Source organism: Elaeis guineensis, chromosome 4 (assembly GCF_000442705.2).
Source record: "Elaeis guineensis isolate ETL-2024a chromosome 4, EG11, whole genome shotgun sequence".
Lineage (NCBI taxonomy): Eukaryota > Viridiplantae > Streptophyta > Magnoliopsida > Arecales > Arecaceae > Elaeis > Elaeis guineensis.
The window spans coordinates 13266910-13286589 of NC_025996.2; the positions used below are offsets into that span (position 1 = coordinate 13266910).

At 36.2% G+C, this 19680-nt stretch overlaps 2 protein-coding genes across 2 annotated transcripts; both read right to left on the reverse strand.

Moving 5' to 3' along the window:
• Positions 1-3430: 3430 nt before the first annotated feature.
• LOC140856878 (putative pectinesterase 10) lies at positions 3431-6617 on the reverse strand. Its single transcript, XM_073255085.1, has 5 exons — positions 6406-6617; positions 6147-6324; positions 5469-5657; positions 4558-4781; positions 3431-3720 (listed from the first exon to the last, which is right to left on the reverse strand). Exons 1-5 carry the CDS (start codon positions 6615-6617, stop codon positions 3564-3566), a joined length of 960 nt encoding a protein of 319 aa, XP_073111186.1. The 3' UTR covers positions 3431-3563.
• An 828-nt stretch (positions 6618-7445) lies between these two features.
• Positions 7446-10342, reverse strand: LOC140856931 (probable pectinesterase 29). Its single transcript, XM_073255141.1, has 5 exons — positions 10131-10342; positions 9867-10044; positions 9175-9363; positions 8342-8565; positions 7446-7602 (listed from the first exon to the last, which is right to left on the reverse strand). Exons 1-5 carry the CDS (start codon positions 10340-10342, stop codon positions 7446-7448), a joined length of 960 nt encoding a protein of 319 aa, XP_073111242.1.
• Positions 10343-19680: the final 9338 nt, after the last annotated feature.

A 19680-nucleotide genomic window follows, 5' to 3' on the forward strand; every position in this document is an offset into this window, starting at 1 on the left:
TTTTACCTAAAAAATTTACAAGCAATAAGTTTCAAGTTTTTTAAATTAAAATATAATTAGAAAGAAATAAGGATTAACATGAAAATATATATAAAAAATGTCATTAGCTGATCCATAAGAACCTCCGATTTGTTTGTCAGTTAACTAAATTATTCTCTCACACGAGGTCTACTAGAAAATAGCCTCGTGAATTATGTTTTCCATTTTAAAATAAATTATTTGATATAAGTTCTTTAAAGATATTGAGTGTGTAGCATGACCTAAATTAACTAACTTAAGTAACATTTTGTGAAAGGAATTTAATTATTTATTCCCTATAATTGTTCAAATTAATATAAATTATATCGATATGAAATATCGGTAGCAACCTTGTCTAGTTTATCCAACCATGTGTATAAAATCTCAAGCGACAAATAAGAATTAAAAAGGAGGGATTTCTCTTTTTTTGAGGTGCATTTGGATTTTATTATAATATTTGAAGATGGCCAAACCACTTATATCTTACGGCCTAATCATATTATAATAATTATATTTTATAAAAATACAACTTTTGAGCCCGTGCATTGTGCACGGATTCTAGATCTGAACATATCAAAAAAATTATATTAAATAATAAAATAATATTCATTCAAATTTTTAGTATCATTTTATATTTCAATTATTTATATAAATAAATTTTAATTATAAAATATAATAATACCATACATTAATAACATAATTTAATTCATATAAATAAAATTTAATGTGATTTTTTATTAACCTAAAGCTTGAATTTAATGCTTGAAGGATTGTTATGTAGGAGAACACATGGCATAGAAAAAATTACTTATATGGATAATCTCAAATACTAAAAAATTTTCTCTCAATTTTTACTTTATAATATATATATTTATACCTAAAATGCTTGTACTTTGTGGCATGGGTTGCTAGCGACAAGTCAAGCCTTATCCTAATAAATTAAAATAGCTCTATCATCTTATCCAAAAAAAAAAAAAAAAACTTTTCTTTAAAAATATTTAAAAATTAAGAAAAATTTTTAATCTCATCTATTGAGGGAAAAAAAAGTTGCAGCACACATTGATGGAGTACATACACGTCTGGGTTAAAGTTAGATTACAATATCATCTAACAATTTATTTGAGAAGTACAAATCTGCGTTCCATTCCTTCGCTAGAATTTCTTTTTGTTGGTCACTAATTTTTTCACGAGATAATTACTCATGCTCTACTTTCTAGGAGAAGGTGAGCTGATAACTACTCCCCAATGAGAACATCGTGAAGGAGCAAAAACTGAGCTAAAGAGGTCTTCCACTTTCTAATCCATGTGAGAGAAAACAAGCAAGAAAGATATAGGACTGGAAAAAAAAAAAAAAGCTTGAGAGGTATGTACAAGGAAAGAAACTGCACAGCCTTTTTGTCCTTTACCTCCTTATTGATCAAAACTTATATATAAAATCCTCAACTAAGACCAGTCTTGCAGGATTGTTCATCCATCTTGATTGATGGATTTGGGAGCAAGAAGAGAATCCTCTTTGCTGTTCCCCTTCCACTTGGGATTAGTAATTAGGTGGAGAAGCAGTGAAATGGTCCAAATAATTCATGACCATACGAGCTTCTCATCTTAATTTGATTGAGTGTTGAACCATTGTGCTGCATTGTTGTGCTTCTTTTTTCCTTTTTTTTTTTTTTTATGGAATTTTTGCTGTAAGGTTGTGTACTTGGTTAATTTGAACTTACTTCCAAAGATCATTGAGAAGAATATTATGAATCCGATTAAACTTTTGCATTTACATAATTGCCATGCCGATTTGGTTTATTTGTCAAAAATGCTTATCCCAGGTTAATCTAGTGGAACATAGCCATATTGAATTATGTTCTTCATAAATTAGTTATATTTTCAGACATGTGCCTTTAAGCTCTGAAGTTTGCAGTATACATGCTATTGAAAAACAAAAATTTCTGGAAATGGATTATATTTACGTAGCCATTGTACTGCATAAAATAAATAGGAAAATCACATATGCGAAATTACATAGTATTTTATGTCTGATAGATAACATTATTTTCCTTATTGAGCCAATTGTAGATTGCAATCTAAGATTAGGGACAGGAGAGACATCAATAAAATGGCCACGCAGAGGTCCTAATTAGGTGGAATCACATAAGATTTCCATTGGTCCTTGTGCTTTGAAGCTTGGGATACATAGCCTCAAATAATGACTAAGGAATAAGAGTTTCTTCCAGACAACAAACTTGCATTGCACTAGATCTTACCACCTTGATACTACAAGTCACCTCTTCACTTATTTTTGCAATCACGAGAGAATGCAAGCTTGCTATGCAAACGCAATTTGATATATTAGGGATAAAGTTTATAATGTAATGTATATAAAAATTCAAAATATGGTGAGATAAAAGTATAATAAGATAAAATATATTTGTTTTTATTTATTTTACTGACAGTGAATGAATGTTCATAAAGATGCTCGAGCAGTACAATATGAAGGGAGCAAGTAGAGAAGAGGTAGATGAGGGTTCGAACACTAGCGATCAAGGCCGGTAAGAGGAGAAAAAAGGATGAGGGAAAATAGAGCCACATCCATGCAAACATCCAATACTTCCTCCCAAGCCACCTTATCACCTCTCTCACAACTCACAAACTGATCCCCAGGAGAACAATCCGAAGTTGTAGAGGTCAAAGGAGCAAGATTTATCGTAAAAAAAAAAAAAAAGGAGAAAAAAAAATTAAAGGAGATATGATAAAAGCGCAGATGACGGACTTTTAGCATTTATATAAGGATGGCCAAAATCTGGACTACCTGCTTTTAGCATATAAATACACCCTCAAAATTGCTGACCGAGAACATAGAAGGTATTGAAGCCCATGATCTTCTTCCATAATAATTCATTGGAAATATTCTCTGTCGGCATTGATTTCGGCAATGATCCTATTTTATAAAATACAGCTAAAATAATACCATTCTTGCTAATGACCGATATATCATAATCGTCCATCTCCAATAGTAATTTTGCAAAAAAAATCAAGACCATAGGATGGCAAACAACTAAGGATGGCTACGTACCATATGTGATGATAACGAAATAGAAAGTTTGTTTCTATATATTAAATTTCTAAACAGAACAACGTTGTCATAATTGGAAGAGATAGAACCGCATCCAATCCATCCAATAATTAAGGAAATACTTAAGGAGAATTAATGGTATTGAAACCCATAATCTTCTTCCATAATAGTCCATAGGAAATATCCTGATCTCAACAATGTTCCTAATTTGTAAAACACAGCTAAATAACACCATTCTTGCCCATGACCAATGTATCATAATCGTCGATCTTCAATAGGAATTTTCCAAGAAAAATCAAGACCACAGGATGGCAAACAACTAAGAATAGCTGTCATATTTCCCGACAACGAAATAGAATATTTGATTTTATTAAATATCAAAAGAGGACAACGTGATCATAACTTCCTGTGATAGAACAATGTAAGCAGACAAGTTACACCAGAAGTTATGCGTTATTAACACGGTTTGAATACAATTAAATTAGGGTTGTGCATTAATCCAGCCTTCCCTGTCAATGTATGACATATCGGTGAACTTCTTCAGCTCATCGGGACTTAGTTCCTTCATCCACTTCACCCGTTGTGATGTATTTGATCCGGGTCCAGAACAGCTGGATTCCACGAAAGTTATATCCTCTCTGATGGATCATTACAAACAAAATTTAATCAATAGAAAGGTAACGAGCATACACATTTAGACATATTAAAACTATGAAAAACAGACTGCGGTACAATGTCAACATCTAGTAACAAAAATTAGGAAGTAGAGTTCTGCAGCATCTTAGAGAAGGAAACCGAGGTGGCCATTGAAGCCATGTAGTGATTGATATGACCTTTTCTGCTGCAAACACAACGAACACATCACTCTTTGAGATATGTCATAAGAGCTAGTAGCCCCTAATGAAATCAATAAAATCCCTTAGATATTTTCTTTCTTCTTTTTTATGAGCACATCAATTGATAACTACAAATTTCATAGTGGATAAAACGAGAGTACAAGGATAGAGAATTAACCAAGAGCCCAAAAGAAATGACAAGAATAACAAGTTGTTTGCTGGGTATCCAGCACAGAAAACAACAAAATACAAGAAGCTAGTTGGGGTGGCAACCGACCCGCCGGGTATCCAACCCGACTTGATCTGAATGAGTTGAATTTTATGTGATCCGATTGAAATCGAGATTAGCGTGAGTTCTAAAAAAAATACCCCAGTCCATATCCGATCAATTACCATAGCAACGATCACAAGAACAAATCTATAACAAAAACCCTCCGAGAACCTAGAAACTGTCTCAAGAGGCATAAGTGATATCTATCAGAATGAACTTTAATGGCTTTTATCTTACAACCAAACCTCTAATCGTGAAATTTCTCTTTTTGCTGGCGCAGGGAAGCTGCAGAGGTTCTTCATGGTGATTGCTGAAAAATAGTTGGAAACAATATATGCAAATAATTAGGCCAAGAGGGATTAACTTACTCCTTGCCATTCCAAGCATCCCATCCTTCAGGATTCACAATGTCCGACATGAAGGTTTCATAAAATATTACTCGTGCATAATTTCTCCATGCTCTCCCTAAATTGGCTTTTTGAGTCCCACCCACATTACAATACTTGAAGACAAACCCGTTCTCCTCGGTAGGGCTTTCCCTTGACTGTGCCGTCAGAACGCCGTCTCGTTGGACCGTAAATAACGCGCATCCCTGCATGATTTATACAAAGCGAATCAATTGTTATTGGCCTTCAGCCATAAATGGAAAAGAGTGATGCTTGTTTGCCATGCAAAATCTAGGCTACCAAGTTTCAAACTGATCAAGCTAATCAGATTGGTGCAAATGGCACGGTTTTGCCTTAAGGTCCTGCCAGGGCAGGTCTTGACTCAAACTGGTTTTGTGCTTAGGATTTGGATCTAAACCTAACTTTTTTGCTCAACTACATTGCTAAAACCTGGAGGTATTCCCTGTTGTGTTCCACATCGTTCATATTCTTTCTGAGACAATTTTGGGTTGACATTAAAAAAAATGTTCCTTTGGAAAAAAAAAAAAAACTACCGAAATGTTCTTGTAGCAACGTAAATGTTATGTTGATACAACATGACTTATTTTAAGAAAGAACGTAGGAGATCTTGAGTTGGTTTCAAGACAAGCAACTGATCCAAAGAGATCCCTAGCTAAAACCAACTTGGATGCTTCAAACAGAAGGTGCTGTTTAGATACTACCCTTTTGAGTAATGCTGAGGTTGCTTATCTACTTGCATAGAAAGTTCTTCAGGCCATGAGGCACGAGTGGATTGATGTAACTCGAGAAGCTTTGATATGGTACCAGAGCTGGTTGAACCAGGAATAGCCAAGCCAGCTTCCAACGAATTAAGAAGTCTTTTCTTTCCGTACCTCATAGATAGATTGGCCATTTCCAAATATGAAGTCCGTTGCACCCTCAATATAGCATTCCTTGAAGTAATGTAGTCCGCCTTGATCATAAAGCGTGTCCTGGACGCCAATGAAGCCACAGCCATAGAACGCAGAATGGTTCCCGTGTATCACAGCTGCCACTGCTTGCCCTACCGCAGTGGCACTATTCTGCAGAATTTGAAATATAAATTTATTTCAGACCCTGCGTAAAAAGCATTTAGCAATAGAGTAGCTTGGTGCGGCTAGATCCAGGATAGGCAGGCTTCGGGTTGTATCTTTCGTGCGAAAGAATGATCAATCTTCTCTTGCAAGATGAAACATTGGATCATGCTCCGCACACTTTTTAAAGCACTCCAGTCTCATCATTCCATGCATATTATAGGCCATGAAGCTGACATCATGCTTTGAAAGTTATATGAAATGTGATCCAATAGATCACCTTGCAAAAGAAGATCTATCATTCTTTCGCACAAAAGATACAACTCCACATGCAATGCCGCAATTGATTATCAAAGGATTTTTCGATAATACCGATGCCCACCTCTTTTGTATTGTTCTAACAAATATCGAGCTAAATATACAAATAAATAGCAACATTCACAACTCCTATAACAATTGTGTGGTCTAGCTAAAAATGTTAACGATTGTGATAAAAACCTTGAAAGTAATATTCTTCGCAACAAAGTGATCTGCACGTGATGTGAAAGTCGCAGAGGTGTAAGTACTATGGTTCGCAGGGTCGCCGGCATAGTCCCCCCACTCAATCAATGTTTTGTCACGTCCATCCCCTTCCAGTAGGATGAACCGTAGATCGTTTTGTATGTTCACCTTCTCCCTGCATGAAACCCGCACATAAATTAGTGTCCATTGGAAAGGTGGGTGAATACTAATGAAGCTGATCACAAGATGGCATTACGAGTAGACTCCTGCCGAGACATGAACTCGAATCCACTGGCTGTTGTTGGTAGGCACTGAATTGATGGCCTCTTGGATGGTCTTGAAATCTCCGGTACCATCGAGATTGACATTGATGGTCTTTGAAATATTTGCAGCTCCATTGACTTCATGAACATGTAAAGTGACAGAGACAAAGACCACAAGGAAGAAGAGAGAGAATGCCAACTTCATTATAGCTAGATAGAGGTAATACAGCCAATTGGACAAAAACTAACCAGTGTACAGGGAAGACACAAATATATACATGTATATGCATATATAAGAAAATGTTGGGTTGCCATAAACTTTAATATCATTATTACAAAAATCCAGTATGGCAGGGGAAAAAATATGGCATATATCAATACCATTTGTTGCGATCCTTACAATTTAGCCTTCTCCCAAATATGTATTATATGATATTTCCATTGTGGAAATCAAGCTTAATTCACCTACACATGGCTAATAACATTTTCGCTGCAATTTCTCCTAGAAGTCTTGGTTATTCAAAACCAAAGAATGTTTGGGGTTTGTCATGCACATGATTTGTCAAAGTTCAGTGGCTCCAACAAATGCAAGTTACTGAACATTGAAAACAATGCCTTGATACAGCGATATCATCATTTTATTCTAACATATGCTACTTTTTGTGGAGCCTGCAGCTATTTCCTTTTTTGATGGAAAATGGAGGAGCCGGCTGCTGTTTTCATTGCCAGATTTTTTATCATGCATCATTGCCTATGCTGCTTGTTTGTTGGTAGTTGTCTGTTATTTGGAATGTATCATAATCATTGATCTTCGATAAGAATTGTCCAAAAACATCAAGACCATTGAATGGCAAGCAACTAAGAATATAACTAGCAAAATAGGTTGTTTGATTTTATTAAACTTCACAACAGGACAACATAATCATATCCTCCAGTGATGCAACAAATAGGGAGAGAGTACATGCAACAATGTAAGGAGACAAGTTAGATCAGAAGTTGTGCATTATTAAGATCAATTTGAATACAATTAGATTTAGGGTTGTGCACCAATCCATCCTCCAATATCAATATATGTAATATCAGTGAACTTCCTCAGCTCGGAAGGGCTTAGTGTCTTCATCCACTTCACCCGTTGTGATGTATTTGATCCAGGTCCGAAACAACCAGATTCCACGAAGCTTATATATTCTCTGATGTATCATTACAAACAAAAATTAATCAATGGAAGGTAGTGAGCATACATATTCATACATGTTAAACTATGATAAACAGACTACAGAACAACTACAGAACAATGTCAACGTGTTTCTATGAATATAGATGCTTGTTAATCTAGTAACTTTCATCAAAAAAAAAAAAAGGATTGTTAATCTAGTAACACAAATAAAGAAGTAGACTCAGCAGCATCTCAGAGAAGGAAACCAAGGTAGCAAATTATCTTATTGACTGTTGAAGCCATGTGGCGATTCATGTGACCTTTTTTGCTGTGAAGACAAGGATTGTCAGTCTTTGAACCATGTCATAAAAGCTAGTAGGCCTCTAACAACATCAATAAAATCCCTTGGATATGAGATGCCCAAGTTGTTTGATTCCACATTCTCCACACTGATGCCAGTGTTCTAGTCAGCTAGGCAACAATCACAAGAACAACACAGCTATTGTTGTGAATATGTGGTGTACTACAGCATGATTTCAACTGAAAAATAAAATGGCCATGGAAATCTAGAGCTTGCACGTTTAATGGCTTTCATTCTAGGGCCAAACCTCAATTCGGACAAGTTAAAATGAAATTTTTTTTTTCTTTGACAGGAAATCTAAAATGATGCATAAAAAACTCACAGTGAACCTGTGAAGACTCTTTATGATAATTATTGAAAGATAATTCGGCAATCATGTGCGTGAAGAATTATAACAAGGGGATTAACTTACATATTCCCAAGCCAAGCATCCCACCCTTGAGGATTCACAATGTCCGACATGAAAGTCATATGAAATATCACCCGTGCATAACGTCCCCATGCTCTCCCTAAACTGGCTTTTTGAGTCCCATTCACAACACACTTCTTGAAGACAAACCCATTCTCCTCAGTAGGGCCTTGCCTTCCCTGAGCTGTCACAACACCAGCTCGTTCAACCGTATATATTGTGCAGCACTGCATGATTTAGAAAAAGCAAATTAATTGTTATTCGACTTTAATGATAAATTAATCAAGAAGAATGATGCTTATGGTAGAGTGTTAACGATGCAAAATCTAGGCTGGTAAGGTATGTTTGGTTGGGAGGGTTGGACTCTGGAATAGACATAGGGATGATTAACTCTTATTTCAGTCATTTGATTTGGAGGAGTTCTATTCTCATTCCGAATTCAGAAGAGAATGGAACTGCACTGATCCTTCAAAATCTAATCCCTATTCTTCTCTAGTATTCAAATCTCTCTCTCTTCTTTTCCTGATGTAAGAGGAGGCAAGACAGCCACCTAGATTTTACTAAAAGGGAGGAGAAGAAAAATGTACAGCCAGGGGAGTAAATATTTGTTTTGCCCAAAAACCAAACAAAATTAGGCTAGTCAACCAGAACCACCAAGATACATACAATACTCTGTTTGTAGTTTAAATGTCATTCTAGCATACACACAATACCCTACTATTCGAATCTCATTCTAATCCTGATTCTGATTCCAAGCTACTCAGGTCTAGAAACTTTGATATGGTATACTATGGTTGGTTGAACCAGGAATGGCCAAAAGTTTTTTCTTTCCACACCTCATAGATAGATTGGCCGCTTCCATATATGAAGTCAGTCGCACCCTCAATATAGCAGTCTTTGAAGTAGTGGAGTCCCTTTTGATCATAAAGTGTGTCCTGGATGCCAATGAAGCCACAGCTATAGAAAGCGGAGTAGTTCCCTCGCAACAAAGCTGCCACTGCTTGCCCCACGGGACCAGCACTATTCTGCAAAGTTTCAAGTATAAATTTGTTTCAGACCCTGTACAAAAAGGCAGTATAGCAATAATCTCTCCTTATGGAATGCTGTTTCGAGAATATCTACGCTAATATTTACAAGGATGGCCTAATTCCATGCGGTGAGGCCACGTCGATGCTATGCATGTGAGGGGCAAGAAAGAGAGCTATCTGATTTTCCAATGAGGCTATAAGATTGTCTAGCTTAAAAACTGGGATTGTGATCTTCTCAAGGATCGAAACAGTTTTGACCATGCATGTTATCTATTCTTCATTTCTTTGAGTAGGCATTCTATTGCACTCCTAAAATTGCCTGTGTAGGCACTAATCCAAACTTCCTAAAGAAATGCCTGAGTAGGCACTCCTAATATTAGACCACATTATCATAACGAAGATAGAAAGAAATGTCTAAATAAATAGGGAAAATTCACGGCTCCTGTAGTAGCTGTAGACTAGCCATATAAATATAAAAGATTTTTTTGGGAAAAAAAAACCTTGAAAGTAATATATTTAGCGACAAAATTGTCCGCACGTGCTGTAAAAGTCGCGGAGTGGAGGGGATCATGGTTCCCGGGATCACCATTGTAGTCGCCCCACTCGATCACCGTGCTTTTACGCCCGTCGCCTTCCAGTAGGATGAACCCTTGATGGTCTTCTATCAACACCTTCTCCCTGCATGAAGCCTACACGTAACTTGGTATCCATCAGAAAGGAGGTTGGGTTTTGATCAAGCTCATCATAAGATAGATAGACATTACTTGTAGACTCCCGCCGAGACATGAATTCGTATCCATTGGCTATTGTTGGCAGGCACTGAATCGATGGCCTCTTGGATGGTCTTGAAATCTCCCCTGCCATTGAGATCCACATTGATGGTCTTCGAAATATATGCAGCTCCACCGGCATTACGAACATGTAAAGCAGCAACGACGAAGACTGCAACGAAGAATAGAGGGAATGGACTCTTCATTCTAGCTAAACGGATGTAATACAATCAACTGGACAAAAATTAACCGGTTTATGTGGAAGAAACGTTTATGTATATAGATAGATATCGGAAAATGCTGGGTTGCCATAAACTTCAATTTTTGTTATTAGCAAAATCAGTATGTCGGGGGGGGGGGAAATATGACATATATATCAATACTTTCCGTTATGATCCTTAAAATTTAGCCCTGTCCGAGATATGTATGTCTGAGATTTCCATTGTTGGAAGAGGAAAGGCAATTGCAGGTAGAGCTTTACTATCGAAAATTGGACCTACATACAATGTGTTGTCATTATTTTATTTTAATATATGCTACTTTTGGTGGAGCCTATACTGCTATTTTTATTGCCAGATTGTGGTCATGCATTAATGCTGTTGTTTGGAATGTACACCGCCTCATCCTGGCCAGCTAAAATTTAGTTTTGATGGCTGAATTGAAGCAAAGGGTTAGTGAGGTGCAATCCTGTGAATTGAGATCGCCGAATGTTTCCTCTCGGAAGGGAAGAGCATGCACTTTGGAAGGTGACTTGCAAATGGTGTTCGATCGAATTGCCGACCACCCGGTGCTCCCATGAACTGGTCCTACGTATTGGGCGGGCATTCAGCAGCTTCGCGCTGAAAGACTGTAACCAAAGGCATATATATAGAGTTTTTTTTTTTTTTGGAACATTTATGATCAAACTACATGTCTGGAACGAGTCGTGATAGATTTCCTTGCACCAACTTACTATGCTGCTATTAAATCTCATGAGTTCCGGTAATTAATAGGAGTCATCACATTTTAATATTATCATAATAGTAGTTTTTGGTGCTAATTCTTAAATGTTATTTTGATTACAAAAAATTGATCAGGTTAGCAATTGAATGATTAAGATTGATACCGTCCTCTCCATGAAAATAATTTGGGCACTTCCCTTGCAATGAATCTTCAATATTTTCATATTAGATCCTATTATTTTCATATTCACATGAATTTCTTTTTGTACGGTTCTCTATTTATCCAAATTGGCCTCGCACTAGATTTCATTGAGTCAATCCTGATTAAGATTAACCAAGGCTCTGGAAAGATGAAATATCATTGATTTAACAATAAATAAGCCTCCAGAATTGGCCTCTTCTTGATCGCTTTACCCTCTTCTCGCTTAGTACATGGTAGGTGGGCGATCAATGGTGAAGAGGTACGAGTTAAGGGTTCAATCAAGTTTGAGCGCTATGGACAAAAATATCTAAAAGATATGATATTGATATGGTAAGGAAATAAGCATAATATTCTGTTATACCTCATGCTTTGATCCACGTTATGATAATAGTATTCTACAAGGATGGTAGTAGATACACACCTTGTAATGCCCTAGCCTTAAACCCGAAACCATATGATCCAAAATGCTATAGCCCAAGTTATGGTTGTGGTCCACTTAAATTATTTTATACCCTACTAACTTTTCTATCCCACCGATGTGGGACTATCATAATCTCGTACTAACTTTTCTATCCCACCGATGTGGGATTATCATAATCTCCTCACTTAAATTTCTGACGTCTTTGTCAGGAACTTTCCCTCGTCGGATCGAAGGTACCTCATCGGATGCACAATTTGTTCCAGCATGACTCCACATGATAGTACATGACTCCACATGATAGTACTCCCGAGAGTGGCTCTGATACCATTCGTAACGTCCCAACCCCAACCCATAACTTGTTGGATCTGAAACAATGCGGCCCAAAATGCTATAGTCCAAGTTATGGTTGTGGCCCACTTAAATTATTTTATACCTCATTAATTTTTCTATCCCACCAATGTGGGACTATCACACATCTAAACCTTGATCTCTTGAGAGATGCTTGTACTTGGTGTCACTAGTCCCTGCTCGCTAGCAGCAACCCCAACTTTCTCCTTTTAAAATACAACAGGTCAACAATACATCTTGTCCCAAAAAAGGAAAAAAGTTATAACATAATATTGAAAGAGCATATGGAACCATGGGTTAAAAGTTGCATTAGTGTATCATCTAATAGTTAAAAGTTGTATTCCTCACGGTGTTTTTTGTTAGCCCCTCCCCCATTTTTTTCTTTTACAAGATGATTACTCATTCTCTAACTTATGGAACATGAGATGTAACAGTTACACAATGAAACATCGTGAAGCAAGAAAAAATGTCTTCCATTTTCTCATCCATGGGAGAGAAAAAAGCGAGAAAGTTATATAGAAAGATTGGGCAAAAAATGGAGCTTGAGGCAAAAAATAAAAAAAAAAATAGATAGAAATTGTGAGGATCCGTACATGTGTGTATTTAGTCCTGTATTAGCTATATATCGGATAGATCTTAATGCTTATATAGAAACAAGAAATTCAAATAATACCTTCTTAACTACTCTTTTTGTATGAGGTTTCCAGTGGTTATAAAAGATATCAGAATTGATAGTTTGAGTCCATTTAGATCAGTTACGGATAATGTGGTATTTGTGATTCGATTTGAATAGATTTCAACACAATTTTGTCAATATTTAAATGAGGAAAGTGTGCAAGGATATGATATCTTTTTAACTAATCTTTTTGAATGAGGTTCCAAATTATTACAATGAAGAAGAGAAAGAATGCCCGCTTCATTCTAGCTAAAAAGATGCCATACAGTCAACTGGACAAAAATTAACCAGTTTATGTGAAAGAAACGTGTGTATATATATAGATAGATATAGGAAAATGCTGGGTTGCCATAAACTTTAATTTTTATTATTAGCAAAATCAGTATGTCAGGGGGGATAATATGGTATATATATCAATACTTTCCGTTATGATCCTTGAAATTTAGCCCTGTCCGAGATGTGTATATCCGAGATTTCCATTGTTGGAAGAGGAAAGGGGATTGCAAATAGACCTTTACTATAGAAAATTGGACCTACATACAATGTGTTGTCATTATTCTATTTTAATGTATGCTACTTTTGGTGGAGCCTATACTACTATTTTTATTGCCAGATTGTGGTCATGCACTAATGCTGTCGTTTGGAATGTACACCACCTCATCCTGGCTAGCTCAAATTTAATTTTGATGGCTCAATTAAAACAAATGGTTGTGAGGCGCAATCCTGTGAATTGAGATCACAGAATGTTTCCTCTCAGAAGGGAAGAGCATGCACCTTGGAAGGTGACTTGCAAATGGTGTTCGATCGAATTGCCGGCCACCTAGTGCTTCCATGAACTGGTCGTACCTATTGGGCATTCAACAGCTTCGCAGGTTCATATTTTCTATATCGTTATAAATGATAATAACCAAAGAACATCCGGACCGATGGCTTCTCTTTTGCTTTCTTCAAATGATTTTAGAACTTAATCAATGGTGATCTTTTGTGTTTGTTTGTTGCTTTCCATAAAGACACCTTGGAATCTTCTAGGTTTAATTATGCTTTTATTTCAGTCATCCCCAAGAAGGAAGGTGCTCTAACTGCTCGTGATTTTAGATCGATTTATCTTCTCAATGATCTTTACAAAATCATCTCAAAGATACTCGCTGAAAGATTGGCCAAATGTCTTTTCTGACTTGTTGATGAATCTCAATTAGCTTTTATTAAAGAAAGATCAACTGTAGAAAACTTTTTGAGTGCTCATGAGATACTAGCCGTCGGCAGAAGATCAGATCACAAAGGTGTGTTTTGTAAACTAGATTTTGAGAAGGCTTTTGACAAGATCAATTGAGATTTTCTTTTTACAATTCTTCAGGCCAAGGGGTTTTTTAAAGTATGGATTGGTTGGATCTATAGCTTGTTATCTTCGGCATCAGTTGCAGTCCTCATAAATGAAACATCAGGGAACTAGATTAGATGTAGACAAAGTCTAAGATAAGGTGACCCTTTGTCCCCGACACTATTCATTCTTATCACTAATGTTTTGCTTATAAAGGGAGGAACAATTGGGTTGATCAAAGGGATTGGATCTAATAGTATTTTAAAAGGCATCAAGCAATTGTAGTTTGTGGATGATATAATCCTATTTTGTGTTGGTATGAAACTTAGTGTGATTACGGCGAAGACTATCCTTCTAACTCGTGAAGGAGCTTCAAGACTAAGAATCAACTTCCATAAAAGTTTCATAATGTGTATGAATATTCTAGATGCTAAAGTAGAGTCGTTTGCATTATTGATGAATTACAAAAGAGAGATGTTTACGTTTACTTACCTTGATCTTTCATTATATGGTAAGAAAATTCTGAAGCATTGTTGATTGACTTTGTTGGAGAAACTCTATTCAAGGTTAGGTATTTTGAAAGGTAGATTCCTCTCTTGGGACGGTCGAGTTACTCTGATTAATTCTGTGATGACTGCCCTACCATCATACTACATATCGGTGTTTAAACTTCCTAGTTGGGTGCTTAAGAAGATTGACCAATTGCGATGTGCCTTCTTATGGAAAGGGCAGGAAAAAAATAGTAGATTTCACTGCTCAGTGAACTAGGATTATGTTTGTAGATCTAAAGAATATAATGACCTAGGAATTAAGAATATTGAACAAATGAATCTTGCACTCTTAGCAAAATGGGCTTGAAAATTCATGGTAGGTTTCGAATCCCTTGGTGGAAGCAAATCAAGCAAGCTTACTATATTAAGAAGAAATTCAACATGAGAGTCAAAAAAGTTTCGAAATAATATTTTCAGTTTGGAAGGATATCAGTAAACAACTCAAGGCCTTTTGGAATTGTCTCTCCTTCATACTGGGAGATGGCTCACAAATTAGATTCTGGGAGGATATTTGGTGTGGGCCTATGATGTTCAAATCTTAAAATTTGTAAATAAAACCGCAAGCACACGGTGTGCAGAGTAGCACGACCAGCGAGTACGGGTCGATCCCACAGAGACTTAGTTTTAAAAATGATTTTCAAATCTATGCTCAAGCGAGCTTTAACAAAAATCGAAAGTCGAAAGTTGTTTGCTAAAGACAATAAGACTAAGGATCTAGGGTTTTTGAATCCACTAGATCTAGATTAGGAAATTCTACCTAGAATTTTTCTTATTGATCCTAACGACTACTCCTCTTATCTTTTCCAAGCATAGATTATGAAGGGACTAAGGCCCAACGATAACCCATCAAGATTCTTTACAGGGGAGTAGTAACTAGGATCCCTTAGGGTTTTCTCCTCCTATGCACTGAATCAAGCATGAACTATGAAGGGACTCTGACCCAACTGTAGTTCATCAAAAATTTTTGGCAAAAGAGGAAGAAAAATAAATCCTAAGAAAAAGAAAGAACCCTATGTAAAATCCCTACTCATGATCTAGCTTCATCGCAAACCCTAGAAGGGATGCTTAGCTAGACATGATCTAAATCTACTTGCAAAATTTAAATACAGAAAAATAAACTACCCTAATTTCATAAATTAAACTATCCTAATTGCATAAATTTAAACTGCATAATTTAAACTAACCTAATTGCATAAAATTAAATTGCATAAATTAAACTATCCTAATTGCAAGAAAAATAAATTGCATAATGTAAAGAGATGAAATTGCATAAAAATAAGATTTTATATATAAAAAAAATTTATTACAAAAACCTCAAAGCTCGAGGCTTGAAAAGAGAGCTAAAAACCCCACTATCTAGGGTTACAAGCTTGATCGGAAGGAAGAATACATAAAACAAGGGCCTTTGGGGGCTTTTTATAGGCATTTGGGGGTTATAAGGTTTTCAAAACTTCCGATGTGGGACTAAGAGGTTTTAGGGGGTTTATGGTGCGCCGATGGGTCCATGGTCCATGCGCCTGTTGCTGTGGACCAGGCGACCAACCAGATCACCAAATCAGTTGATTTTTGACCAATTTTGATCTGATTTGACTCGGATTTGACCCAATTGAGTCTTCTTTCTTCATTCTTCAATTCCTGGGTCAATTTAACTCCGTTTTGCATAAAATTTACGCCGTTGGAATTTCTTTCCTTGTTCTTTCTATTGATGATCTCTTCTTCTGCAAAATATAATAACAAGTATCAATTTCTTAATAAAGTTAGATAATTTAGATATTAATTGATACTTTTTATGTCAATTTGTGACATAAATCACACCCCCCAACTTAATCATTGCTAGTCCCTTAGCAATGTACCAAAATAAGATCATATTCCAAAAAGATCCTTCCTATGCAAATTAATTTAAGATCGAAATTCAAGAAGTTTTCTAGTATTACTAAGTAATGAGCTTCGAATTAGAATCGGTAGTCAGTCTACTTAGAAGCTTTCTTAGAGTACACTTAAAGTTTTATAGCACTTGTGTGAGTGATAACTAACTTAGTATTTCAGTATTAACTTGTACAGGCCAGTTGTATCATTTTTCATAACTTAGTTCGATTAATTTTCTATACACCCCAGATTAAACAAAGAACTAAGGTAGCTTTCACACTGTTTTTTTTTTTTTTTTTTTTTTTTTTTTTTTTTTTTTTTGCTGAGCATCCTGGCCTTCCCACCACCGTTTGACGCGAATCTCAACACTTGACTTAGGTGAAGAGACCCAGTTACTAGGCTTAGGGCAATCCACATTTACTCTGTGTTTTGCATTTTATTTCAGGCAGGTAGCTCTTTCCTTAAATTCAAATTTTTCAATTGGGGTGTAGAGAAAATTATCTAATTTAAATAATACTCAAATCCTTAATTGGCCTTACAATTAACACCTACTTTACCTTGTTAGTGTGCATGTGCAATTGGAAGTGCTAATAGTCTTTAAATGACCTAAGCCACCAAGAGTCTAACCAGCTAATCTTCTCCGTGACTCACTACATTAGCAATTACTTTCTAACTTACTCTTATTTCTTTTATAGATTAATTTATTTCATATATATATATATATATTTTTTATTTTTTTATTTTTTTTACATAATATATTAAATGCAAGAAATAACTCATAGTGGAAGGAAAAGGAAATGATAACACCTGATTTTGTTCAAGCTCTCCCCTCAACTTGACCGACATTGTCCCCAATGGAGTTTATCTAATTTATTTGTCCTAAGCAAACTGAAAACAAAGAAAACATTAGAATTTAAATAAGCTGGGTTGCCTCCCAGAAGCGCTAAGTTTTATGTCTTCAGCCAGACCAAACCTCGAAGCAACTTAATCAGAATAAGTTGGTTCATAAAGAACCATGGCATCTTCAACAGTCTTGACAGGTAATTCCAAGAATGGTTTTAATCGTTGACCATTAACTTTAAAGATAACACCATTACTTGGATTTTCAATCTCAACAGCTCCGTGTGAAAAAACTTCCTTTACTAAAAATGGTCCTGTCCATCTAGACCTAAGCTTTCCTGGAAACAGATGTAATCTAGAGTTATATAAGAGCACCTTTTGTCCGATATTGAAAGTTTTTCTTATAATTGATTGATCATGAAATGCTTTGGTTCGTTCCTTGTATATCCTTGCATTTTCATAGGCTTCATTTCTAAGTTCTTCTAATTCATTCAATTGAAGCTTCCTATGGTTTCCAGCATCGTTCAAATTTGTATTTAGTTGTTTGATGGCCCACATGGCTTTGTGTTCTATCTCAATAGGCAAGTGACATGGTTTACCAAACACAATCCTATAAGGAGACATTCCTAGATTGGTCTTGAAAGCGGTTCGGTATGCCCAAAGTGCATCAATTAATTTTAAAGACCAATCCTTTCTATTGGCACTAACAGTTTTTTCCAGGATCTGTTTGATTTGTCGGTTTGACACTTCAACTTGCCCACTAGTTTGAGGATGATATGGTGTGGCCAATTTGTGGGTGACATTATACTTTTTCATCAATGTTGCAAAAGGTCGGTTACAAAAATGGGTTCCCCGATCACTAATGATTGCCCTAGGAATACCGAAACGGGAGAGAATATTTTCTTTAAGAAACTTAATGACCATTTTGCTATCGGGTGTTCTACATGCAATTGCTTCTACCCATTTTGAAACATAATCAACTGCTACTAGAATATATTCATTTCCAAAGGAATTTGGAAATGGTCCCATGAAATCGATCCCCCAAACATCAAAAACTTCAACTACCAAGATTGGGTTGAGTGGCATCATGTGTCGCTTGGTGATTCGGCCCAATTTCTGACATTGAGTACAACTTTTACAATATTCATGAGCATCCTTAAACAAATTGGGCCAATAAAAACCACATTGGAGAACCTTAGCAGCAGTTTTCTTAGACGCGAAGTGACCCCCACATGCTTGATCATGACAAAAAGATAAAATATTCATGACTTCGTTATCTGGGATACACCTTCTAATAATTTGATCAGGACATTGTTTAAAAAGATAAGGATCATCCCAAATGAAATACTTCACTTGGGCAAAAAATTTATATTTATCCTGCTTAGTCCAATGAGAAGGTATCTTGCCTATGGCTAAATAATTTACAATATCAGCAAACCAAGGTTCAGTAGACACAGACATGAGTTGCTCATCTGGAAAAGATTCATTGATGGGTGGTTCACTAGATGGTGCAACTGGAATTCGGGACAAATGATCTGCTACAACGTTCTCAGTGCCTTTCTTGTCCCTAATTTCTAGGTCAAATTCTTGTAGGAGCAAAATTCATCTGATTAAGCGTGCCTTGGCATCCTTCTTTGCTAGGAGATGTCTAATGGCTGAGTGATCGGTGTAAACAATGGTATGGGTCCCAACCAAATAAGATCTAAATTTCTCTAAAGCAAAGACAACGGCAAGGAACTCCTTCTCAGTTGTGGTGTAGTTAAGCTGCGCATCATTTAAGGTTTTACTTGCATAATATATCACTCTAGGCAGCTTATTTATCCGTTGACCTAAGATTGCGCCCACAACATGATCGGACGCATCACACATTAATTCAAATGGTTCAGACCAGACAGGAGGATGAATGATTGGAGCTGATACAAGTGCATTTTTTAGAAATTCAAAGGATTCCAAGCACTCATGAGTAAATTCAAATTTGGTATCCTTTGCCAAAAGATTAGTCAATGGACGTGCTACTTTGCTAAAGTTGGCAATAAACCTTCTATAGAATCCAGCATGACCTAAAAATGAACGTATTTCTTTCATAGATTTAGGTGGTGGAAGACTTGCAATTAGATCTATTTTGGCCTTGTCCATTTCAATCCCCTTTTTAGAAATGACATGGCCAAGAACTATTCCCTGTTTGACCATAAACTGACATTTTTCCCAGTTGAGAACTAGGTGCTTCTCCTTACATCGTTCTAGAACTAATTGCAAGTGATTCAGACACTCGGAGAAGGTTAGGCCAAAAACAGAAAAGTCATCCATAAAAATTTCTAGAAATCGTTCTATCATATCTGAAAATATGCTGATCATGCATCTCTGAAAGGTTGCCGGTGCAT